The 27,087-nt window shown below is 39.1% G+C and overlaps 1 protein-coding gene across 2 annotated transcripts; it reads left to right on the forward strand.

Annotated features, from left to right (window-relative positions):
• Positions 1-1,210: 1,210 nt before the first annotated feature.
• Positions 1,211-22,861, forward strand: SNCB (synuclein beta). Of its 2 annotated transcripts, XM_053462689.1 has the most exons (7): positions 1,211-1,395; positions 1,521-1,559; positions 2,764-2,900; positions 9,766-9,807; positions 11,019-11,137; positions 17,372-17,461; positions 21,958-22,861. In XM_053462689.1, exons 3-7 carry the CDS (start codon positions 2,780-2,782, stop codon positions 21,988-21,990), a joined length of 405 nt encoding a protein of 134 aa, XP_053318664.1. In that variant the 5' UTR covers positions 1,211-1,395; positions 1,521-1,559; positions 2,764-2,779; the 3' UTR covers positions 21,991-22,861. The 2 variants fall into 2 exon arrangements, with proteins under 2 accessions (XP_053318664.1, XP_053318665.1); XM_053462690.1 differs by lacking the exon at positions 1,521-1,559.
• The last annotated feature ends 4,226 nt before the right edge of the window (positions 22,862-27,087 follow it).

Raw genomic sequence — 27,087 nt, forward strand, 5'->3', positions numbered from 1 at the left:
ACACTGCACATTGTTGCCTAGTTTGTTGTCTATAACAATTCCCAAATCCTTCTCATTTGTCGTTACCCCTAATTCACTACCGCACAGTGCTTGTTTACACAGGCTTTCTTGGGTCTTACCCCCTAGTACTATATGGACTAATCCAAACCAACGCACACAGAATGTGCCATTAAAGATACTCAGCGTTCTGTGTAAAGGTTTGCCAGGCGCTGCCTGATGTTGAGAGGGGTGAGGGGAATGCCACAGGCTCAACTGGACTGCTTCCACACATTTAGCTGTGGACAGCTATGCATTACTGTTACTTTATGATTATACAGTTAATGTTCATTAAAAGGAAACGTGAAAACCTCTAGCTCTGTATTAATAATTTTATGTTCATGGTATCAACTCCCATTGTATACTCCATGCATATAATGATTAACTGTTACTGCAATCAAAAATGTCACCTTTACATTGTATGAAAAAACGAGTAGATAAAAAGAATATAATTGTTATTTTGGCAGCAGAGCTCCAACCATGTCCTGTTTTCAGTCACATATTTAGACTCCATTTCTAGGTGCATCACTGCAGACCGTATTAGTTATTTCTAATAATTGATTATGTTAAGCTTGTGAGCGGGGACCTCTGTACCTAATTTAATGGCTCCTCTTAGTCTGTCAGTTCTAGTTTTGTCACATCCTTTGACTGCATGTTCTGTAATGATGCACATATTGTTTGCAATATATAAATAAAAGAAAATAATAATTATGTTGCTATAATTTAATAAGTATACGCGTGGAAAATGACAGGGTGCCTTTATTACATTGCTGTGCTCCATGGGTACTGATATCCATAGCTACCTGTGGGTATAACAGTCATTTGTGCTGTGTATGCAGTGTCTGAACTGTAGGTATATGGCAGTGGCTGGCATATGTCTGTATTGCAGAGCAAGGGTAAGAAGAAGGTCACCACCCTAGCATGAAGGATAAAGGTTCAGCGATACTAGCAGGGGGAGGCATCTGATTTTCCTTCCACACATAGCATTGTATGCATGGGTTGGGGGATGCAATCCATAGGCTGGGATCTCCTCCTGTCTTTCAGCAGCAGGAGGAAGAGGAGGGGGTATATGACTCTGTGAACTCCTGCCTCTGATTACTGTTCCTGGTTGTTCATAGGATCTCCTGCCACAAGGGGGTACACAGCACTCACAGAAGCACTAGGCAACTCACAGCATAGCTGCATCTCAGAGAAGGAGGAGGGTGTAGAGCATACAGAGAGGGGAAAAAGCATCCCATGGCTCTGTAGTCCTGACACTGCCTGCTGAGGGTCTTCCTGAGAAGCTGCATTTGATCCTTCTTCCAGCTCATCACCCTTACCTTGAGAAACTCTACTGCCATTGTCACCTCTGAACCCCAGGTAAGGGAGGGAGGGATAGCAGAGCTGTGTTTATACAGAAGCCCTGTTACAGCTGATCAGTCTGTCTGTCTGTCTCTCCTCTCACACACATACACACATTTACTAGGAAGGGATTTTTTTTACAGACAGGAGACACCAACTGGATACATATTGGGTCTTGTGAGGTAAGGTCTTGTTTTTATTTATTGAATTATTTATTCTGCTTTTCCTAAACACTCCTGTTCTTTAATCATATCTCAGGGCCCCCAGGACATAAGGTTGGGGGTGGGGGTGCATCTGTCACTGTAGAAGATGCATTGGCTGTTCTCAGCTGCATCAGGTTAAATGGAGCCATTCCATGCATTTCTGCAAACTGTATGGGTTGATATGAATGTAAAGCCTACTGTAATCCCTACTAATCACCCATAGTAAGCATGTCTAGCAAAGAGATATGATATGTGGACTGGTTAGTCACCTTCCTGGCGTCTCTTATATAATGAATGTGGTCACACTACATTTTTCATCTTTATTTCAGATTTTTTTTTTTAATCTCTCATCTCCCTTGTAATGTCCCTGTCTTTCCGATATCACCACCTCCATCTTTCTCTCAGCTGCAATGCTTTTGTAAAGGTTGATGATAGGATTTCTGCACCTCCCCTTGTACCATTCCTCCCTCTTGCAGAGGAAAAAAAATCCAGGTTTCAAGGACATGGGGGCCGAGTACAGTGATTTCCATGGTTTGAATTATTTCATGGACATGCATGAACGATCACAGCAATAATTAGAAAAACACATCATGCATTCCATAGATCAATTTTCTTTGTGATTATTTATAGACAATACAGAGAGACAGCATATATATATATATATATATATATATATATATATATATATATATACACACACACATTATTTACCTATAGAAATATAACATGTAAATAATATATACAGGTATATTTATGCACACATATTTTATATATATATATATATATATATATATATATATATATATATATATATTAGAATATGTGGAACATGTAAGTATGTATTGGAGGGTTATGTGTTTATGGAAAATGGAGACTGGCGATTTATATGTATAATATTACTTATCTGTTGCAGTCATATTCATTATTGAGATAATTTTCACACTGTCGCAGCAGATACATTGAGATATATGTATGTATTGTAATATTTGTTAAGTATATGCTTCCCTAGGAGTTGTAATACAAATTCCTGTTGTTTGTTCCATTAGTGCTGAAAATATACTAAGCTAAACTGAGTGGGGAAGCACTGAAAGCAGGTCAGAGCGGGGGGCTGCAGCTTCGTGTTGTAAAAATGTCTTCTGTTCCTACCCTCCTTAGCTGATGATTCTCCCTTCTAAATCTGCAGACTGCAAAATATCAGAATGGATGTGTTAATGAAAGGCTTGTCCAAAGCAAAGGAAGGGGTGGTGGCTGCAGCTGAGAAAACTAAGCAAGGTGTAGCAGAGGCTGCAGAGAAAACTAAAGAAGGTGTACTATATGTGGGTAAGTGTTTAGCGTCAATGGCTGCCTTTGAATGTCACTCTACAGTACCATCTGTCAGCAGACATTATTTGCTGTTTTATATATCCCACGGTGTCTCATTATCCTGACTCCATGTAAAAGGTCACATGTATTGCATAACACGTAACAGGTACGTACATACTGTTTACAGATCATCTATTGAAGTAATGGGTTAGCATGCTGCAAGTAAGTAGAGGATGACATCATATTCCAGGATATGTAAGGTTTGAGTAGAGTATCAAAATGATGATACGATCACTTAAAATCTCAATAAAGGGAAAATATAGCCTAAAAATTAGGTAGTAAAATATATTTCACATAGTAGAATATGTCTTCATCAATGGAGAAAAAGATAGAGATTCTGAAAGGAATGGTGGCTGAGAGCGGCCATTTTGAATTCTAACAGACTACATTGACTTGAAGAGACACAGCTATTTTTATTTAAGGTTGAGCTTATTCAAAGGGATTTAAACCGAGATCTATGTGCAATGTATAAAGCGATACCAGCGTTATCCCAATTTGTAGAAGACTTTACAAGAATTATCCCTTAGTATGCTTTTTAAAATGAATAGCGAAATGGTTGTTGCCATTGCTTATGATGATTTTGCCAATATCTATCTAATGTCCTTATTGAATGCAATTAATGAAGTGATTTTTTCCAAATGTAGTAAACTTGGGAGGTGTGTGATGGTAAAATTGCTTTAACCTGTTCAGCACCAGTGATGCACATCATTTCAATCAACCCTCCTCTAATAATAAAGGGGTTAAGAGCTGAATGTGATGTGTGTGTGTGTGTGAAAGCTCATGCTTGTAGTCATAATAATGATGATGACAGAAATCAGCTGTTCTTGTAGCTCTCTTTTGCCAGTGTACAGCTAGGAACTGTCCAGTGCTGAAACATCTCTGGCTTCTACAGACCTACATAAAGCAAGCATATGCTCAGAGCTAGTCAGATGAGAATGTCATCTGTCACAGGACAACCATTCCCATAACCCACTTCTAGCCATTTACTTTCTCAATGACAGAGGTTCATTGGAGTTTTCGCTGATGGTCCATATTTGAATTATTTGCCTGTTCTGTACATAATTTCACTAATCAATTGTGCTGATGACATAGGAGCACATTTGCATAAATAAGTAAAACACAAATATGCATATTCACATTAAAATAGAGTATAATTAAAGTAAAAATATAATTATATAGTGTTATGATCAGATGATATATTACTTACAGACACTTAAACCTTTAGAAACAAAATCTCATATCTTTGGGAATGTATAGTTGGATGCGTTTGATATAACGCCACACGTTTAAAAGGAATCAGAATATTGTTTCTGTTTCACAACTGGACTCCAAGTACAAGGATGCTTTTACATTTATAAAACGTTTTATAAAAAGTGAATTGCACATTCCTCAGTAGACAAAAGTCTTAATGAGGCATAATTCTTTAGAAAAAAGGGTGGTTTCATTCCATGACAAGGCAATGCCACCCTATCATAAGTTGATCAGTTTTATATAATATTAATTTAATTGCTGATATTTTGATATCACAGGATGTTAAATACCGTATTTGCTCGATTATAAGACGACCCTGATTATAAGACGACCCCCCAAAATCTGAATATTAATTTAGGAAAAAAAAGAAAAAGCCTGAATATAAGACTACCCTATAGGAAAAAAGTTTTACCAGTAAATATTAATTCATGTAAACTAATTTTCATATTTAATAAAAGCTATGATTGAGAAAAATATATTTTTTATTTCCTTTTATTTGCCAACCTGGCCCCCCCAGTTATGCACATCTGCCCCCAGGCTTGCCACTCTGCCCCCAGAAATGCCTTATACCCCCCTATTTGCCACTCTGCCCCATGATGTGCCTTTTAACCCTCTATTTGCCACTCTGCCTCCAGAAATGTCTTATACCCTCCTATATGCCACTGTGCCCCATGATATGCCTTTTAACCCCCTATATGCCCCCCTGCCCCATGATATGCCTTATACCCCTATATGCCACTCTGGCATATAGGGGGTTAAAAGGCATATCATGGGGCAGAGGGGCATATAGGGGGTTAAAAGGCATATCAGAAATGTCTTATACCCTCCTATATGCCACTGTGCCCCATGATATGCCTTTTAACCCCCTATATGCCCCTCTGCCCCATGATATGCCTTATACCCCTATATGCCACTCTGGCATATAGGGGGTTAAAAGGCATTTCAAGGGGCTGAGTGGCATATAGGGGGTTAAATGCATTTCTGGAGATATATATATACTGCTAACAGCAATCACACTCCTATCAAGCCAAGGCAGCCAGTACATGCTGGAACCTGGGGATGTTAGAAGTGTGATTACAGCCTCCCTATGCCATGCTACCACCCCCCTTACACATCCATGCTATCACACACACACTCATTCACAAACATTTAAATACTCATTCATTCCATTAATCACACATACACACATGCTCAAACCCCCCACCCCCTTACCTGAACTGCAGATCTCCCGCTCGCAGACTTCTGCAGGGGCCCGGCTGTGCGATCAACTTCTCTAGCCCCGCCCCCAGAGGAAGGAGGGGGGAAGTAGAGTTATGTGAGGACTTTGCTAGCTTCCTGTTTCCTGCTGCTAATAGCAGAGACGCTGCTCGCGATCAAAGCCCGGTAAGCAGCACGGCCGAAGCAGAACGAGGTCTGATTAGAAGACCACCTCGATTATAAGACGAGGGGTATTTTTCAGAACATTTGCTCTGGAAAAAACCTTGTCTTATAATCGAGCAAATACGGTAATACATATTCTCGCATTTTACCAATAACAGCTTCAAGAATTCCTTTCTTCTTAGCCTTTTGGCTAAGATCACATGTACTATCCCCTAGGAGGGGGAAGCAGAGAAATCCCTGACCCTCTTGGTTAGAGCTGAGAGTGTCATGGAACGAGAGATGCTTGTTCACCCCCACAAGCTTGATTTCATCTGTGGCCTCTGACTGATAGGCTGATGACTTTTTGCAATCCAGCCTGCTGGGACCATAGTGGCCACTTAACTATTTCCTTATCTCACATGCACATCTTTGTGCATTGCTGAACACCATCAATCTTGTTCATTACAGTTTCTATTTTTTTCACATTTATCTTTTTGCCACAGTGAGTCCCAAAGCATATGCCTTCGCCTTTTTGGTGGAGGAGGTTGGTCTGCCACCACTCTGTGTTGTTTCTGGACCATCCTCCTTTGGAGGAAGGCTAGTAAAGCTCTAGGTTCCAAAGCATTGTTGTGGTTTTCAAGGAAGATCTCCTGCTGGCTGGGGAGGGGAGGCAATTTGTGGCTCCCCAAGCACCACAGCTACAACTACTCTTCTCCCAGGCCTTTTGTCTGGAGTAGGGTGGGGAAATGATTGAGGCTTTGTCCATTGTGGCAAGTGATGTTGGAGCGCAACACCTCTAGCTTCAATGTCACAGCTTGAAGGTTTCATATTGCACAATCCTGGTCTAGGTAATTAACCATAGGGGGGAGGTAATTAGTTGGACATTCTGTGCTAGTTTTAATGGTCAAGCAGAGGGTTGCAGGTCCACTTATCTCAGTCTGCGTCCCTGACTGACACTTTGATCTATATATCCTAATGATTTCTCAGTCTGTATAGCTGTTCTCTGTGGGAGCAGATGGGTTAATTATAATTAATCTGGGTATTTCTTTGTGTATGCCTGACTCTATGTCCCTATGGGGCACTTGGATGAAATCCTGAAACAAATTAAATGGCCGCTATCAGCGGCTGTTACAGGAGCTATCCATTATGTAAGCAGACAGGGTCTTCTCTTAAAGCAATGGCGCGCGGTAATGGCTTTGTTCAGCTCAAACATTTATGTTGCATTAATTTACTTATGAATCAATCCTGATAGCATTTGCAATTTTGTTTTTAGGCTTAATTAAATAATTAAATATATGGTACAGCAAATCTAATTTAACCCAACTGAACTGTAGCTAGCAGTCAGAATATTGCGGCAAATGTATGTGATAGAGAGCACGGCTGCAAAATTCCAAGAGCAGACTGAGGTTTGGAATTTAATTTCTTTAGTGGGCTAATCATTGGACACTTGAAAATAATATATATCTCCCGAGGAATTTGCATGCCACTCATTTTCACCGCCATATCTACTCACAGCCCGGAATATGCAATACTAATATCTCAGGCCACCGAGGACTGGAATCTCATAACAATAACTTGTGGATACACATCAACAAATGGACAAGAATTTTGGCAAGCAAACCCACTAGATGTTATATATGTTGTCGGACCTACTCTTACATGGCTGTCTGGTACAAAACCGAAGTATTGTTCCACAGCAATGCCAAATGCCATACCAGCCCTGCATTTAAATGATGGGAGGTAATTCAGTCATATATGGAATGCATTGACCTCATCAAACACTATCCTACAACAATATTTCTAGATGAAATGGCAAGGTCCTCATTTTCTCATGTCTAGAAGCTGACTCTTCCATGTTCTACTGTGATTTTAGAATAAATGTAGCTCCTGACTGGAAATTGTTTTCAAAAGTAACATTACAGTAGTCACTGTAATATAATCTTTGTGACGGACTGTATTAGTGTTTTGAGAGTCTCAGGGTCAGCTCATTTATAACCTTCCCATCTGGCTACATAGTATCTCTATAACATTGTCTTTATTGTGTTGGTAGATGTTTAGGTGCAAGTGATCTACAAAATAACATGTTTTTTCTGAATATCTTCAAACTTTTGATGGAATTGGCTCCCGTTTTAGTCCAGGGACAATTGTTCCAATCTTGTCTTTTTCATTGCATGTCGCTGTAACCTCCCACAGTAATAAGGAGATAACAATATCAATAACTACTCTATTACGTTCTTTCCCTGCCTCCCATTAGAGACCTTGATACTATACAATTTAGAATGTCTGTGGCTGGTTTCATACAAGTGACTTAGATAACTATTAACACAATAGTAACAAAATCATATGACATTGTAAATGTAGTTCCATCCCATGTTCGACAACCCTGTTCAGCAATTCATATGCATATGTTGAGTGTGCTTCATTGTGATTTTGCCACTGCTGGGAGGTTACATTTAAATGTAATAACATATATATTATAATACGATATATAATAATAATGTATTGATTTAATTATGTACTACACACACATTGTAAGCACTTTTTAGTTAAAATGATCATGCATTGAGAAGAAGGGCCACCATGTAACTATCCAAGTTACAGATTTGAGTGTGTGCACATGGGGTTTTTTTTACCTGTTTGTGCTCTCCTGCATTTGCACTAATGATGTCTTTAAAACTCTGCAGCATTGCACTCACTGTGCATTTTCCTAGCTAGAAGGATCTGTCCTTTTTGAAGCTGGAAAGTTGCCCAAATCTCTGGTATTATTCTTTGATTGTGACCCACACCATTGCCTAAATGAAAACCAAATCACGCGGAAATGTGTTTCTCTCTGGGTACTTTCCTGTGGATGTTTTTCAGTTTCTACCTTGAGTGTGCTTATTGATGTGCCTCTTTTGTGTATATGCTGTTACAATTCTGCATATAACTATATACATTTGTCTCTACCTGTTACTAACTACCCACCATTGTGATAACAACTATTCCTTAACTCACATCCCTTTCCATAACTGTTTTTTTTTTATAATTGGGCAATAGGAATACACCACTGTCTGATTTTTGTAAGTATAATAATACTTACTTTATTCCAGCATGGTTTGTATAGCAGGTTTTAGTACTCTACTTGTTTGAGTTATCCAGTCTTTCTCGACCCAGACATCCACCCCACATATTTCTAGCCAGATCCACGCCAAGTTTAAATGGACACTTTCATTTCCTAGGGTTACGAATGTACTGTAATATATACTTAGAAATTACAAATCGTTAGTTCTTAATTGCATCATCTCTTAGTACTTGTCGAGACATGGTCACATCTGGTAAACAATTATTATGTGTCGCTTAGAAATGTACTTTCTGATGAGCTGAGCTAGCCTACTGTCTTATACTGGTGGGATGTGAGAGGTGACTTTAACCTCCTACGACATACCATAGACATTTTGTTTTGAACTAAACCTTTCCTAATATGTAGGTCAATTATAACATGTATATTCAAATATCAAAATAAAACAAACAAACAAGACCAGTATAGGGAAGCAATGCAAGCTACCACAAGCACAGAATACAAGCAATGCTGAATATCTTGCTTGCTATATAATGATATGTATAAACAGAATTAGCATTTTTTTAGGTTATTGGAGCAAAAAACAAACCCAGCAAATATTTATATTTTTTAGGCCTGTGATATCTTTGTAAATGCCCCTTTCATTGCCTCTGCTTTCTGTATGGACAAGCCAGGCTTTCTTTATGGGAAGGCACGCCATAATGTATAGCTAAAATGAAGTGACTTAAGAGATAAAATGTTTCATTTCACCGAAAATGTTTCATGACCCTGACCCTCACCCTCACCAAAGAAAATTGCTGAAGGTAAGTATATCATGCATCACGAGATGTGTTCCGCCAAATATATGTCCTGCACGGCAATTGCTGGAGGGTAAGGAAAGGGACAAATGCATATACGGGGATTAATGCCTTCAGAAATACTGCACGAAACTTTAGTTGAGTATCATTAAAATAATTTCCTGAATAAGCCTTTGGAAACCAACCGGTTCTTGTTGCCATAACAATTTACGTTCCTTTGTTAACTGGACTGGTTTTACCCTTTTTCATTTTGTACGTTCATGTGTTAAAGTGCTTCCTCCCCTTAATTATGCCAATTATAGAGCGTGGTCTTAGGATAGGCATTCCATAATGGTGTTTTCTTTTCTCTCGTACATAGGAAGTAAAACCCGAGATGGAGTCGTGCAAGGAGTGACCTCAGGTCAGTATGAGCCTCCCTCTTCATTAAATCTCTGTCCTCTCTGCTGCTGTACAAGCCTCTAATCTGTGTGACATAGCACCTCAGGCAGCGGAGGAACGGAAGCCAGCTCTGACCATAATTGGATCAAAAGCTAATGGGTGATTGAGATTTCCCAGACCAGACTAATGCAATTAATACAAGTAGCTGCTGCTCTTCTTGTATCTGTTTTTCTATAGACTTAGTAAATAAAACACACTGGGAGTTGTATAACGGGTTTGTAATAAATTAAATTAGACAACATCCATTAGGCTTTCTTTGCACAAGCACAAGAATGCATGAGGCCGTTACCATTATCCCATTAAAAAATTGGGTTTTACATCTATTGTAAAAGGGAATTCTGGTGCAAGGCCTGACATGTGGACTTATTGCCATAGCAACCAATGGAGTTACCCAGTTTGTAGGTCAGTTACATTGGTTGCTATGGGGTTACGGCTCCTTAACTTTGTACCATAATATTTTTTTACGTAGAAACCGTTTGTCCAGAAGCCCTTTGACTTTTAAAATATTTTATTGTTTGAACTGCATGCGCCCCACTCTCCCTATCGCTAATGGATCCTTTTTTGTGGAAGATCCTTGTTTGGTCCTCTCACAGGAAAGCAACTTTGAACTTACTATTGGCTCTGGTGATATGTAAAGCTAGAAGGAGAGAAGAGTAAGAGTGGAAGTGATACAGAGATTTAAATACATAAAGAGATTTCACAAAGTACAGGAGGGATTCTATTTCAAATGAGGAGACATGTTGGAACAAGAGGCCATAATCTAAAACTAGATGGTCAGAGGCTTAAGTGTAATGTAAGGAAGTTTTTCTTTACTATGAGGATGGTAGATCAGTAAAACAGCCTCCCAGCAGAAGTAGTAAAGTTTAATACAGTAAAGAAATGTAAAAATACATTGGATATGCATATGGCCTTGCCATATCTTGCTTACATCACGAAAAACCGGCAGACTAGATGAGCTAAGTGGTTCTTATCTGCTGTCAAACGTATGTTTCGATGACATAGTAATGGCACAGTGACCTATGCACACTAGCAAATAGTACGCAAGGTCTGCCAACTGCCTTTATATGAAACTAAGACTTAGAAAATAAAGAAAGGGCAAATCTTTTTCACAACAATTATTATGTGACTCGCTTACATGATCTGATTATAATAAGGTTCTTCCCTGTTTTTCAGTGGCTGAAAAGACCAAAGAGCAGGCATCTCAACTTGGAGGGGCTGTCATGTCTGGAGCTGGAAATATTGCTGCTGCCACAGGTCTGGTAAAGAAAGACGAGTTCCCCACAGACATAAAGGTATGTAACAATTAGCAGGGAGTGTTGTATGTCACAAATTCTTTGCACACCTCTTTGGTATTAAAATAAAAGCCGAATGTAAAAACAATATACCTATTATATAAAGGGCATATTTAAAATAATATTTAAAGAAAGTGGTATAAGGGTTTCTTGAGTTATCTTGCTGTATCCTTAAGGTGAAGAGAAGTGTATGGAAATAACAATTAGGATACCATTGTAACCAAAAACATAATACTTGAAAACGAAGACAATATGTCTCTTTGGTTTTTAATGTACAGTCTGCAAGCGCAGGAGAGCACAATCTCAGGCTCAGCTCAGCATGAGTCAGATGTGCTTGAAACAGAAGGCAAGTACTTGCTGGAACCTTTGTAGATGCTTGTGAGGATCAAACCCTTGTCTGAGAGGAGAATGAGCTGTCTCGTTCCGCGGTTTATGCTCCTCTCAGAAACCAGGGCCAACAGGTCAACAGTAGAACATTGCAACCTTGAAAAGGCGTCAGTTTAGAAATTGGAAATGGTTAATTTCTAAGCAAGGTAATAGCCATTGAGATTTCAGCTGCTGCATTCAACAATACTGCCCCAAGAAAATTAATTGGGTTAATTGAATTAATATAAGCATACAAATCAAAAGAGTCTAGCAGCAGGTGGTGCAACATCATATATAACAGTAACTATATGCAAAGTTTTTAAGGGTCGTAGTTTTTTTTATCATAATTAGAGGTTACACTATAACTGTCTGTGTGTCTATGACTGTGTTTTTGGATCATAGAGAGAAAGCCAAATGCAGTTAAATTCATCAGGCCTTAATCATTACTAACGTATACGTGATTTCCCTTGATCTCAGGGGGTGTCCTTGAGTCATCTGTTAACACACTTGCTTGAAAATGACCTTTAAGGACTATTGGCAATAAGTTTATAAAGTACAATCATGTCTCAGTGAAATATCACTTTTTAAAAGTGTACAGAAGAGCTCACGTTTAAATGTAATTACGTTGTAATTTCCTTTGTGGCACTAAAGAGGCTACCTAGTCAATCTGAAAATCTTTAACAAGTAAAGCATATCTACAACCTGAAAGTAAGGGAAATGTGCACCAAGCAAAGAACCTGTTGCAATGTACATAATTCAGCAATTTATATCAAAGAGACATATTTGCATACCCATTTATTAAGGTTGAATGAAGGCCTGGCACCCATGTTACCTATTAAGACATCTTTTTGCTATAATAATCGTTGAATTCAGTTGTGTAAATGACAGAAGCCGCAGACAAATCAACCACATTTATCTCAGTACTTTGAGGTTCTAGGATATATTTCATTATACATATCAGCTGTGCACTAAAACTACACTAAAGGTCCATTTGATGTCGCGTCCAGTGATAAAATTGAGGTGATGATTCATGTCCATCTGAATATGGACAGCAAGTGAACGGATCTTGGAAAACAAACAGCTCTCTGAGACAATGAGGGGACTGCTTCTAGCTTAGCTTATAAATAGCAGCAGCTGAGAAAATGAGGCCACAGCTTATGCTGCCAGGATGAAAACAAGCAGTGACGGAAGGCAGCATGCAGTGATCAGGAGCGATTGGAGGGAGTAAGCTTACTCCCCCTCACCCCAGGTCCCCTTTTGATCCTTTAAATCCTTTTGTGCATGTGACCCACAGACAGCTCTGAGTAGCACTCTCCTATCAGATTACACCGGGGGACACAGTGTGGCTTTTTCTCTGCTTAGCATAGGCTGCTTTGTTTAGCCTGCAACATGGATTGGGAATGGCTTGCATCTTGGACAGGTAAAGCCAAGTGGCCACCTGGTAACTAACATATGTATTAACACACACTAATCACACACTTACTCTAACACACACATACACTCTCATTACAAAATATACTCACTCTATCACAAACCACACATCATACCACAATCTCTCACAACTCACTCTGTCACACCACACACATTACATTTCACACCTGTCACGTGTCACACCCTTACGTTACACTAGAGCTGTTCTTTCAGCTGCTTGCACATTGTGCGAGTAGCTGCACTATTACCATGAGGTCATATAACACCACTGCACTCCTGCCTCCGCTAATGGGCCGGTCCAAGTTAGACTCACCCCCTTGGGCTGAGAAGGCATTTTCACAGAAACAGTGAGGATTATAAATAAAAGGTTCCAAATTGGAAATGTGGCATTATCACCCTAGCAAGCAATGTACTGTTCTTGCTGAATGGACCAATCCACTGGTGGCTATGGTGACCACTTTCAAACTTTGCATCAGAATCATCTTTTATACATAAACCCCAATAAGTGCAGCACCTATAGTACTGATAATCCCAAATAAACCCTTCCACTGCTACATATGTGTGCAACCATTCCTTTACACTTAGTCCTAAGGATTAGTATCCTACCCTTAATATGTGTTTTAAAGTGTTTTGTACAGCAGCGTTTTATTGTTCCATTCCAACCTATCCAGTGTTATTTTATGTTGATTCCCCATTCATTTCTAACTACAGAAAGTTGGCTTACTGTGCTTTTCACTGAATATAGAATGTTAAGGGGTTCATTGCATTTGTTTCTAAAACGGCTTATGAAAAACATGTATCTGACTATTCTTGTTCTGAAACACCATGCGCCAATGTGAAAATCATTGTTTCTCGAATAACTAAACCATTGTGTTATACTACACAGCCCCATCAATTGTTGGACTGCAACTTCAATCATCCAGAATTAGTGGGAGTGGTAGTCAAACAACTGAGGAGGCTTTATGTCAATGCAGTTCATGTAAAGGCTGTGTGTAGATAATTTTTTACAGAAATTATATTCCTTTTCTTGCTCTGTGTGATGTTTTGTTCCATGTGTTTCGCAATTTACCGGTCCCAACTGTCACTTACAGAGGCAGGGGAGAGATAGCCTCCTCAACGTTTGCGTCATAAATCCAGGTGATCGTAGGTCCCCTTCAATCCTTAACCCAGTTGTAGCGTTCGCCACATGAGCCATCATCAATAATTCAACGGCAATCGATAGTCTAAGTCATAAAATTTCACTGCTTTGCATTAAAAGACCTCTAAGAATAAGGATTATTTAGCATCCAGATTTATTGTTTATACTAGTCTAGAAGCCCTTCATCCCTTAACATCCCATTTTAGTAGCAAGGCAAAGGAAGGTTGTCAAGATACATCTGCAGATCTACCTAAGCCAGTATTAGAAAAATGCTCTTTTGCAAAAACCTTGATTTTAACTTAGGCATTGGTCAATGAGAAGACAATTCATTGTTTAGAACATATTTTCTGTCAAATATATATATATATATATATATATATATACGGTATATATATACAGAAAATTATTATAATGTGCTTTTCTAACAGTACAGCTGTACAATAAGAGATTTTTGCACTTTAAAGGTTCTCACAGTTTTTACAGTTTCCACTGTTATCATACGAAAGCAAGATGTCTGCCTCATTTGTTAATTTAATCAAGCATTGGCAACATTAAGATAGTCCTTCTTAGTGATTAATAAAAAGATTCCAAGAATCTTCAACATACTATATTCTGCTTTTGGATTTGTATCACAGATATATTGTTTGGAAGATAGCACTAAAATTTCACCTGAAATTTCAAATATTACCAAACCAATAATCAGATTGTTTCGCCCTTTCTCAGAAGAAATCAATACCTTGCAGTTCCAACCAGCAAACTGTTGGCACCAGAAATAGATGGTTCTTTCAGTGATATATCTATACACATTATGAATTAAGAAATGCTAAATGGGGACATAAAATAGTTTTTAATCAACAGTCTTTTTGTTTAACAAAAATATATAATCCAACGGTGGTTTATGACACATGATAGAGCTGTTGCAAGGAAGTGTAATCTACCAAAGGGAGTCTTACAGATTTATTTATGGCTTGGTGATAGTTTTACTTGCCATTCACACATATTTCTGTTTCACATTTATATAGTGTCACTTTATCAGTCTGACATTTATTACATTAGAGATGAGGTGTTGTTTTATAGTTTATGTACACATTTCCTCATACAGCCATTTATGAACTTTTTTAACAACATATAGAGCTGGTATGAACATATTTTTCCTTTCCTAAGTGAGAGAAAGACAAAGTCACATAAACTTTTGGGACGTCAGATGGAATTCAGGAGGGACCTCTCAGGTGCTGAAAGCTTATGTGGCTTGACATCTTTTTCTCTGTTAGCCCCCAAAAGGCGGCACCTTTGATTAGAAAATCCACAACCTCTTGAACTATATACATTTTCCTTATTGAGCAAGAAATGGCATTTGTTGGTTGGACCAACATATTTTTATACCAGCTCACTCAGACCTAAGACAGACGTCCTGCGAGTGTAACTGTGCCCTCTCACACTTACTCCCTCTCACAGTCTCTCACACACTCTCAATGCCTCTTTACCTTCTCCGCTGACTGCTTCCACGTCCCTGTCTCCCTTTATGCAGCTTAGATTCTTCTTTGGCCTCTTCCTGTTCTTCTATCCTTTTTCTTCATCTGCTTCTCCCCGCTATCAGCTCCATTGACCAAGCCTTCTGAAGCGCTTCCTCAAAAGGGCGGAGCCTCTGTGCACAGGGCTCCAGAATGCCTGGTCAATGGAGCTGATACCAGGGAGAAGCGGGCGAAGTAAGAAGCCAGAAGAAGAAGAGGCAAGAGAAGAAGGGGAGCTGCAGGAAAGAAGACAGGAACACATGAGTGGTAGGTGGAGAAGATAAGGAGACATTGAGAGGGAGTATGAGTGAGAGAGCATGAGTAAGAGTGGGTGAGCTTGAGAGAGTGAGTGTGGGTAAGAGTAACAGAGTATGCAAGAGTATTAAAGAGTAAGAGTGAAAGAGTGAATAGGAGTGTGAGAGAGCATGAGTAATATTTGTAATAAGCATGAGAAATATGTTGCATATAGGTGATTGACTTGTGAAGAACTGTGATTGGGAATCATCCACAATATAACATTTCCTCTTTAAGATTTAATAGTCAAGATCATTAAAAAAGGACCTAAAGTTGTTGGGGGTTGTCAATATACATTAGAATTGCAACCACAGCCATCAAATGGTTAGAGTCCATATGATGTATATATCTTTATACATAAAATATTTTCAAGATATATTTCACAGTTGGGAGAATTTATTTTTAAAATAACTATAGCTTACTTATGTATGTGTTATTTTAGCTTTCTACTGGGACAGGAAAAAGAAAAGCTGATAATTTATTCTCGGGACATGGAAACACAATTTTTAATTGAAATGCTTGTGCGCTCCATCCAGTTTGCACCGATATATTTATCAGCCCTGATTAACACATTCACACTTTGCAGAGCTGAGAGAAAAAGCTATACGAAGGGGAGATGATTTAGTATTTTCTTGCTGACGTGAAGCCTTTTGAAAGCTCTGAATTTCTCCTGGCAGAGAGAGACCTCTAACCAATGCTTGTATTCATTCCCTTTCTCACTATACTGCCCAATACCTTAAATTACCTTGATAGACACAAATAGAATTCTCAGCTTTCACCACAAAGAGGCCAGTCTTAATCAGAGAATCTGAGAGTCTATCTGATAAGTGCTTTCACAGAACGAACCCTTCTTCATTTTGTTTGGTTTTATCAGGCATTATTACTCAGATTTTCTCAACACTTTCATACTTATGCTGTTAGATGGCGCTTAACTAATTATAATTACATGCTATATTTAGGAAATGTGATCAAGCTAACAAGACGATGTTGAAAAAAGTAGTGCACTTATTCATAAACCATGTAGTGACATATGTAATTTATAACGTTATAAAAGTGGTGTAAGAGAAACGCTTGACAAATATGTTCTTTAACTCACAACACAGTTTTCCTAAGGGTTTCTGTGCTATTCAATTTGTATTCTGTGCTTTTGGAAACATTTTATTGGGGGGGGGGGAACAATATGCAGTATGTCCAAATAGTGGCGTTATTATAAGGTGATTATATGAACATTTGCAGAAGATGTTCTAGGTCCAACCCGTGCAGTATTTGGAATTAAAATATTGTTTACTTACTCATTTATTTAGAATATGATGTATACAAGTGTTTTGAAGGAACATTTATTTATTATTACAGTATTTATAATATAGTAAATTTGTTACTGGGTCTGCTATAGTTTTTTTTTTTGTAATGGGGTTAATTAAACTTTTGGTTCTAAAAAGGCCCTGCAGTATAGATGGAGATAAAGGAGTAAGATCTATTTCTGTGTGTCCACAGCCTGAAGAAGAGGCCCAGGAGGCTGTTGAAGAACCTGCAGCTGAACCACTGCTGGAGCAAGAAGGGGAAAGCTATGAAGAGGCTACCCAGGTGAGACAAAAAGAGAAGTGGCACAAAAACACACTTACATTAGCCATTTGGTCATTATTTTCCAGTCTCGCATTACTTCCATGACTTACTGTGTTTGGCTCATGTGTGCAGCATCCAGCCTCTCAACTCATCATCTCACTTACTTTATCTTGTCTCCAGTAGCATCTAACCAAACATTTCTATAGCACTGGATAGAATATGTATATAATTTAACTGTTTGAAAATGAGATACAATTATAAACATAATAAAAATAAGTAGACACAACATCCGTATGCCCCTAGATAGGCTGTGGTTCATGTTCTTGTGCTACTGAATTACCTGGTCCCAAGTTGGATGTTAGACTTAAAGTCAACATGAATCGACACTTGATTGTCATGGAAACCACCTACCATTTTTGTAGCTGTCTTCTGACCTCTATCGATTGTGTCAATATCCTTCTGGATATAAGGTCTCCAGAACTATATGCAATCTGTAAAGTGGCAGAATCACCATCCTCTTCCTGCTACTAATGTCTCTCCCTATGCAACCCAGCATCCTGCTTGCTTTTTGAGATGCTTTATTGCATTGTCTGCTTACCTTTAAGTCATCAGAAATAATAACTCCTAACAGAAGCGTTCCACCAATGCTATATTGTGCTTTGGGATTTTTACGTTCCAAACTGCAACTGCTACACTCTCGACCATTCTTCTTATTTATTTAAGGTCATTCACCATTTGAGTTGTTCCACCCGGAATGTCTACCCTGTGGCAGACCTTTGTATCATCTGCAAAAAGACATACCATACCATTAAGACCTTCTGTACTATTACTAATAAAATATTAAAAAGTACAGGTCTCAATACTGATCCCTGAGGTACCCCACTAGTGACAAGTCCTTCCTCTGAATATACACCATTAACTAGAACCTTCTGCCTCCTATCACTCAACTATTGGCTTATCCATTCAACTATTCCGGCATCCATACCCATAGACCGCAATTTACTTATAAGTGTTATATGAGGGACAGTGTCTAATGCCTTACTAAAATCTAGGTAGGCTATGTCAACAGCCCCTCCCTTATCTATTATCTTAGTTACCAAATCATGGTTCCAGATATTTCACAATCCTATCCTTTAGCATGGTTTCAATTAATTTGCCAACTACTGGCATAAGGGTTCCTGGTCTATAGTTGGTCAAGTCTTCCCTAATACTTTTTTGTGCAGTGGTGCTACGATTGCCAACTTCCAGTCTTCTGGAACTACTTCTGTCATTAGTGACCAGTTAATTGGATCTGCTAGCGGTTTAACAAGGACACGTCAAAGCTCTTTTAATAATTTTTGGTGTATCCCATCAGGTCCCATTGATTTGTCTGTTTTTACTTCGGAGACTTCAAGTAGAACTTCCTCCTCTATAAACACAGCTGTGTCACATGTCTCCCCATGTCTCTTGGCTAACAAGGGTCCTTCACCTTCATCTTGCTCTGTAAAAACAGAACAGAAAAATGTGTTTAGGCAGTGGGCTCCATCTTTATCCTCATTTATACAATTCCCTTTACTTGTCTTTAGTAATATATTAGGTACAAGCAACACAGACTAATCAAATTGTAGTGATTTTGATAAAATTATGTCATTAATGAAATAATTAATCAGGATGAGAAAGCAAGTAATCATTTTCAGAAAAAAATGGGTGCATAGCAGATTTGGAGTCATCGTCTGATGACCAAAAGCATAATACGGGGTTGTTGCCATTCTGTGGAAGGTGCTCTTGCAGGTGTGTATGGTAAATTATGCTAGATAGCAGATGGAGCGGTCTCCCCTGTATCACAGCCTGATTGATGGACTTGCAGAGGTAATTTTCTTCAAAGAGACTCCACATTCCAAAGTATAGTGTTAAAACAGAGACAGGCCAAATGTACTTAACTATTTAATCCACAGAACAAACTGAATGACATTATAGGGAACTCGCAGCAGCTCGAGGGAGTAAAGGACCATGCACCCCCAACTGTGAATATGATGGCTGTATATATAAAACAAAAAATAATAACAATAATATCCAAAGATGAAAATGTTTTAATCTAAAAATATATATATATTTAGAGGCTGAAATGTAAAGAAGTAACCATTGCTAGGAAACATGTAAAAAAACTAAGGTTTTTTGGATAGGGCACAAAACAAATTAATTTAAATTAAACAGTGTGTGATGATAGCTGCTTACTTTTGGTGTTCCAACCTTTTAGCACCTTACAATTCACAAAATAATGCCCGCTTATTAAACAATTCCTATCGCCTAATAATACCCGCTTATTAAACAATTCATTTATATATATATATATCCTGAAGGGTGCAGACTAGATGGGCCAAAAGGTTCTTATTTGCCCTCAAATTCTATGTTTCTGTTTACAGAATTTATAGCACCCTAGGCAAACTATGTCCCTCTCCTGCCTGATCTTAATTGTTGATGTAGGAATAAAATCATCATACCAGCTGTGGTCCCTGTGTGTCAGCCGTAGGAGAAATCAGCAGCCATTTGTACGCCATAGCTGTAAATAGTGAAGTCCTGTGGATTCCCGCTGCACCATTTCATTACCTGCCTCTCCCCCTGGTGGATATTGATGAGAACAAATACTCTCCAGAACTAATTTACAATTACAGCTTCTTTATTTATCATCGTGATTCCCACAGGACTACACCGCGAATCCCTAATTATGTATCCCAGATTTCTCCACTAGATACTGATAACAAGATATATGTATAACAAAAATGATAGAATAATGAATCGTGCCCTGTATTACTGGTTTTCAAAGATTATTATTTAGGCAACTTGACTTCATTATTATTATTATTATTTATTTATTTATTTTTAAATAAGAAAGCAGCTGAATTTAGATCACACATGTAAGTGGTGTTGGGCATTAACATACCTTTCTAAATGAGCTGACCCTGAAACTCATGAAAACCATTTAATAGCGCATTGTGAAGATTCTATGTAGTGACTCGCCAAACGTGTTAACCAAATGTAATAATTAATAGCTTGATAGCAGATGTAATGTGTGCCAGTTTAAAGGACCCATCTGTGCACCAAGAAGTCTTGGGGCTCTCTTAAATCTGGAGGTCCTCCTGCTGTGCAGGCACTGCAAGGACATACGTTATGCCCCTGTCATATTCAATGACAGGTAAATCTAGTACACTACAGGATTTCCCACAATGCTTAGATACTGTGGTTGGCTGAGCATTCAAGGTGTCGCTAGTACACAGCAGATGGAGTGACCAGTGCCTTATCACCTGTTAGGTTAATAATTTTTCTGTCATCTGGCTGAAATGTGTCTTGCACCTGCCCCTTCTGTACTCAAAGGACTCAAATATAAACTTAATTTATAAATCAATAATAATATTAGATACAATGAATACCAGAAATAGCAACTTGTGCTATCAATGGTGCCACCAAGATAGCTTTGAAAAGGGATGCTCCAGTCAACATATACACTTATTTCTCCCCCTTACAAATGTATGTAACAAATCTGCAAAGCCCCACTCCGTGCATTTGCCTCTTTCTCTGCCCCTGGTCCTAGGCTTGCAGTTTATGTATTTGATTAAACATATTTGTCGCTTGCGAGAGCACACACTGGCTATATGAGAACCCCTCCCCCACACAGACAGAAAGTTCTCCCATTGGTGTCAATAGGAGAACTTTCTTACCATAAAAAAGTGGGACTACAGAATGGGCAGTGCACTGTAGCTCTAGAGCTGCAGCTTTTCCTAAAGTAAGTAAGTTATTTTGTTTCCCTATAGTTACCGAATGTATATTAAAGTACTTTAACAAATAAGTGCTTCTAATACTGCGAACAAAGGCTATCCAGTGCTGCATGAAGGAACCAACAAGCTCAGATCTACTTCTCAGTCTTCATAGACCTCATTACTGAGGCATGGTTGTTATCCCTGTGGGTACAGTGAGCAAGATGGTCCCCATCTAGATTCAACTTTACACTTACGGAGAGGAGATTGCTAAAAGAAGGAAATATGTACAAAAAGATATGAGTCTAGCTCAGCCAAGAGGAAGTTTGCCCCGCATTTCAGACCTAGACTACCCGTGTGGGCTGGACTGGATATGCTGACTGATAGTTTTTAACCATAATGTCATCATCGGGCTAAAAATCTAAAGCTGTTTTGACCAGGGATTCACTGTCTTTTCTCAGCTGAGCTAGTCTCATACCTTTTTGTATACATTTTCTGTCTCTGGGAATCTCTTACGGATCTCCTTAAATGTAATTTGGAGTTTAGACATAAACCTTTTCTTGCTGAGTCCAGGGGGATACCAGCTGCATGTCACTGATGATATCTATGGCAGGGGTCGACAAATTTTATTTTGACCTAAGAGCCAGCCAAAATATGTAGGAGCCAGTTTTTTCCCCAATCATGTTTTTATTTTCATATATTTAAAGTTTCAATCACATTGTCCCTCTGTCTTCTCTGCATACGATGATTTCAGCTACTGCTTACTGTCTGTTTTGTTTTTTTCAGGATGATTACCAGGAATATGAACCAGAAGCATAACACCCCCATATACTGGTCCCTCCACCAGCAGCATCAGCACAAATATAGCTATAATAAAATAATAATAAAAAATTACCTTATCCTCATGCCCTGATCTTCCCCCAAGAGGTGTGTGTTGCGCACCTCTCTCTTACCCCAAAAAGTGAGCTCTTCCTATAATCCATCTTCAGAGAAACTCATGTGAAGTGACTTTCATGTATGGTAATCTTTAGCGTTGAGTCATAGTCGAAGCAAAAATGGTGTTTAAAACAAATTAAAAAAAACCTTTGTAATGTATGGAACCATGAGCCCATTGTTTTTGTCTTAGTAGTCCTTATGCCCCCGGGGAATTATTTCTGTTTCCCTCCCAGAGAATAATTATCGGGGGTTCAGTGAAATTTGTTGCATATTTTTGTTTTGTTAACTTTGTTTTATTCTGGTGTAAAGGCACGTTCTGTAGCAGTGGGGCCTGCAACCCTCTAAAGCAGAATGGGTCAATGATCTTCTTATATGTCTACCTACATAAAAAGCATGTTTTAACTTTTTATAAACAGGTGGTAAAAAAAAAAAAAAACACCCACAAATAAATTTTCTAATTAACTACTCTGCTGCCATGATTTTGAGAAACATTATATCTCTGGCAGTTGTGGAGTTAACAGGAAAACAAAAAACAATATAACTGTGGATGACTGGCCTTTCACATAGTTAACTCAGTGTTATAATGTGAGTTGTTTTTCTTTTGCTGTTGTTTTTTTTATACATATATATACACATATCTAAAATATATTAATGGTTTAACTTATTTGTGACTGTTCTGTAAATCAAAGAAAATGTGTGGGAATCCAATGCCGAATCTTTTCAATGTCCTTGTGTTCGAAATAATTTTACAAAAGGAATAAAAAAAAATGATTAACATAAATGGTTGTGGCTGTTTCACTGACACTGGCCTGACGACATGAAATATCTATCATGAGAATACTTACTTATGTGAGAAAAGTGAACCAAAAATGTATTTATGAAAGGAAAACGGGGGAACCAGTACACACTGGAGACATGTTTCTAGATTTGGCACTTTTCCCTACTTATTACTGTTTTGCTCTTATAGTTGTAGTTCAACTATGTTCAATAACGTTTGCAAGTACAGGGCAGAGTCTGCAGACTATTATATTACAGAGAGATACCACCTTGGGTATTTATTAAAACGTAACTTTTAATATATATCACACTAAAATTGTTTATTACCCTAAACATGCACTAATAAAATGTGTGATAGTTTTTGTATACACTTGTGATGATATTATTATTAACTTTTATTTATACAGCGCCAACAATTTACGCAGCGCTAAGTACAATACATATATTCAAGGGGTATGACAAGACGAGAATTGACTAAGACAAACCGATACATTAGGTGGAGAGAGGCCTGCTCACAAGCTTACAATCTTGAGGGAATGGGGTGACAAACATAAGGCACAGAGACAGTGGCGTCACCAGGGTTGGTGTCAACCGGTGCCATGACACATGGTGTCACTGACGTTGGTGGGTGGTCCCACTGACGTCGGGGGAGTTCCCGCTGACATCAGTGGGCGGTCCTGCTGACATTAGGGGAGTTCCCGCTGACATTGGGGGCGTTCCCGGCGACGGCAGCGGGAAACACCCCCATTTGAAGGAAAAAATGGGCGGGGAGCGGGCCATGTCAAGACCCCGCTCCCGCGGCCTGGAGGATTCATATAGAATTTGTATAGAACTCATAGAGTTCCCTGCCTGGTGTGGTGTCACCCGCTGTAAGGTGTCACCACCAGCTGTGACGCCACTGCACAGAGAAAGGGTGAGAGGTAGTGTGGTGGTTGTATCAGTGACACGGAAGTTCTAGCAGCTAAGATGGTGCGGCTTAGGTAAATAGGGAGCTAGTGGAGGATTTCACAGTGGGAAAGCAGAAGAGGAGCGCCATACAAGGCAAACCTTTCTCTGGGGCTGTACCCCATTCTACCCCCCTCTGGTCAAAACCAGAAAATGTACCCCTCCCCAAAGGGGAGTGACAAAAGGCACCGTCTACTGCCATTACCCATCTATCATCCACCAAAATCCGTATGTTTGGAGACCTGCTTTCACTACAGCATTCCCACTACAACCAAAAAATGTTATTCAATTTCAGGTCACATCTACACAAATATAAAAACAACATGCCAGTGAGTATGTGAAGAAACCTTTGGTACCGTTCCAGGCCCCAGCTGATGGCTGATGTCATAAAAACTTTGTAATTGTGCTTGGTGTGCTTATCAGCCAAAACAATGTCAATGTGAGTTGGTTTTCCCTGAAAATCACCCCATTTTACGCACACCACTAGACCCAACCAATCAATAGCAAAAAGGTTGAGATCTGGTTAGATCCAATCCACACAGGATAGAAACACATCTGACCTCCGAAAGTAAATGTGAGAATGGCAGCTAGTCCCTGATAAGTATGCTCATAATGAGTAAATTAAAATCCATCCAATGTACACAATACATGCAACAAAATAAAATACACGTATATTATAAAAAGCAACATCATAGTCAACTAGGGACTACTTTAAGGACTTACGATTTTCATTTCCTATATCCATGAATAAAAAACAATCCAATATATTACATAAAAACTGTGGTGGTGTTATTATTATTCTAAAATATGTAGACTGATTAATCCATTTTAATGAATATTTTGTGGCAATGCGCGTTGGTGGCATGTGATGCTTAGCAGAAGGTGATGAAAGACACATTTCTGCAAGCAATTATTTCATAACCTGTGAGGGAAAATTTGTTTTTCTGTTAGTGCCCACTCCACAGCAATGTCAGTTTGCCTCTCTACTGCCTTCACTTGCCCCCTCTCAGTATGTTCAACAGGCATTTTCTTATTTTTACAATTTCTTCTATTTTAATATTTTGCCAGTTTTGTATTTTTCAAGAAAACCGCATATTCCTACCTCACCCTTTTTATTTCTAAGAGGTCACATCCAATCTCTTGACTATTTAGATTACTAACAACAGAACAACTAAAAAGCCATGTGAAGGAGGAAAACACTTGTTCTTCTGGTCTTAAGGCAGATGATGCATTGCCTATTATATATATAAGTGATTTTATACCATTTGTACCATTACAGAGACAAAACCCTCCCATAGGGAAAGTAAATCAAAAATGCAAGGAAACTTCCTCTACATGCAAGAACCAGCCAGCTCAGATGATAATTTAAGCTTTCATATGTCCTGCAGTAAGGATTAGCTGGCATCTTTTTGGGTAAACCCCCAACACACACATCACCTAAAGTCAGACTGACCTGACAGATAGCAGCACTCGACAGGGGAGGGCTGGCAGCCTAAGGCCTGGGGGGCAAGTCTAGTCAACTGGCCCATTGCACCATCAAAGCGGCTGCGAGCGACATTGAAAGCGGCCGTCGTGCGGCAGTCACTCCACCAGCGCCTAATGAAATTAAAGTGGCCGGCGTGCACACACCGCATGCCTCAGCTCTTCATCACACCCCTTTTAAGACGTGGGAAGAGGAGCTGAGGCATGGCCGTTGGGTCTGACTGCCGCATGATGCAGGGGGGTACCTAGAGTATTTGGCACCTGTGGCAGACCCTGTATGTGGCAACCCCTCCCCCCCCACACTTTAAAACTGCATAGTTTCTATGGCTAGGCAAACATTGACAGGGGTACAGCATAACTGTTAACATTATATACTTAGGGATTATGCGGTACCACCGTCAATGTGTGCCTATACATTGAGCCAGACACCGACATCCCCTATCACTATATACTAAGCCAAACATTGATGTGGTGTAGGCTTACCACTTTAGTAACTGGCATAGTATATAGTAGGGATGCACCGAAATGAACATTCTGTACTGAAACTGAAAATTCAGCATTCACTTGGCCAAAACTGAAAAAAAAACAAAAAAAAAACTTTAAAATACTTTATTAAAAGTAACACAAAAAATAAAACAAAAAAATCAACAACAATATTAACACACACACACATATATATATATATATATATATATACACACACACACACATATATATAACAACAATCACAATCCTATCATGCCCAGGTTCTAGCATGAGCTGACTTAGCATGATAGGAGTGTGATTGCTGTTTGCAATTATATATATATATATATATATATATATATATATATATTAATACTAAATTATTCTGTCCAATAAAAGTGTTAACACACCGAAGTTGGACCAAAAAATAATTTATAACAGCAATCACACTCCTATCATGCCTAGGCAGCCACTACATGCTGGAATCTGGGCATGAAAGGAATGTGATTACGGACTCCCTATGCCAAGCTATCCCCCAACACTTACACATCCATGCTATCTGAAACCCTCATTCACAAACATTCAGCATAAGACCCATCACTCTCACACACTTACATTCAGCATAAGACCCATCACTCTCACACACTTACATTCAGCATAACACCCATCACTCTCACACACTTACATTCAGCATAACACCCATCACTCTCACACACTTACATTTAGCATAACACCCATCACTCTCACACACTTACATTCAGCATAAGACCCATCACTCTCACACACTTACATTCAGCATAACACCCATCACTCTCACACACTTACATTCAGCATAACACCCATCACTCTCACACACTTACATTTAGCATAACACCCATCACTCTCACACACTTACATTTAGCATAACACCCATCACTCTCACACACTTACATTCAGCATAACACCCATCACTCTCACACACTTACATTCAGCATAACACCCATCACTCTCACACACTTACATTCAGCATAACACCCATCACTCTCACACACTTACATTTAGCATAACACCCATCACTCTCACACACTTACATTCAGCATAACACCCATCACTCTCACACACTTACTAATCCACTCTCTCCTACCTTTTCTTCTTTCACTCTCACTTTTCCTCTTCCTCCTCTTCTTCTACTTCTTCTTCTTCCTCTTCTTCTACTTCTTCTTCCTGTGGTGGGCGTGGCTTCAGTGTTGTGCGCCGGGATTTGACATCAAGTCCCGGCGCACAGTTGCCGCGCGCACCGTTTCTGAACTCGTGCCGGCATGGTGGCAGCCC

The sequence above is a fragment of the Spea bombifrons genome, chromosome 4 (assembly GCF_027358695.1).
Source record: "Spea bombifrons isolate aSpeBom1 chromosome 4, aSpeBom1.2.pri, whole genome shotgun sequence".
Classification (NCBI taxonomy): Eukaryota; Metazoa; Chordata; class Amphibia; order Anura; family Pelobatidae; genus Spea; species Spea bombifrons.

What these genes read in the sequence shown, in the direction of transcription:
- SNCB (XM_053462689.1), top strand. Translation starts at nt 2,780, where the DNA reads ATGGATGTGTTAATGAAAGGCTTGTCCAAAGCAAAGGAAGGGGTGGTG. An exon ending in AGTTCCCCACAGACATAAAG is followed by an intron (nt 11,138 to 17,371) that starts GTATGTAACAAT and finishes GTGTGTCCACAG; the next exon opens with CCTGAAGAAGAGGCCCAGGA. An exon ending in GCTATGAAGAGGCTACCCAG is followed by an intron (nt 17,462 to 21,957) that starts GTGAGACAAAAA and finishes TGTTTTTTTCAG; the next exon opens with GATGATTACCAGGAATATGA.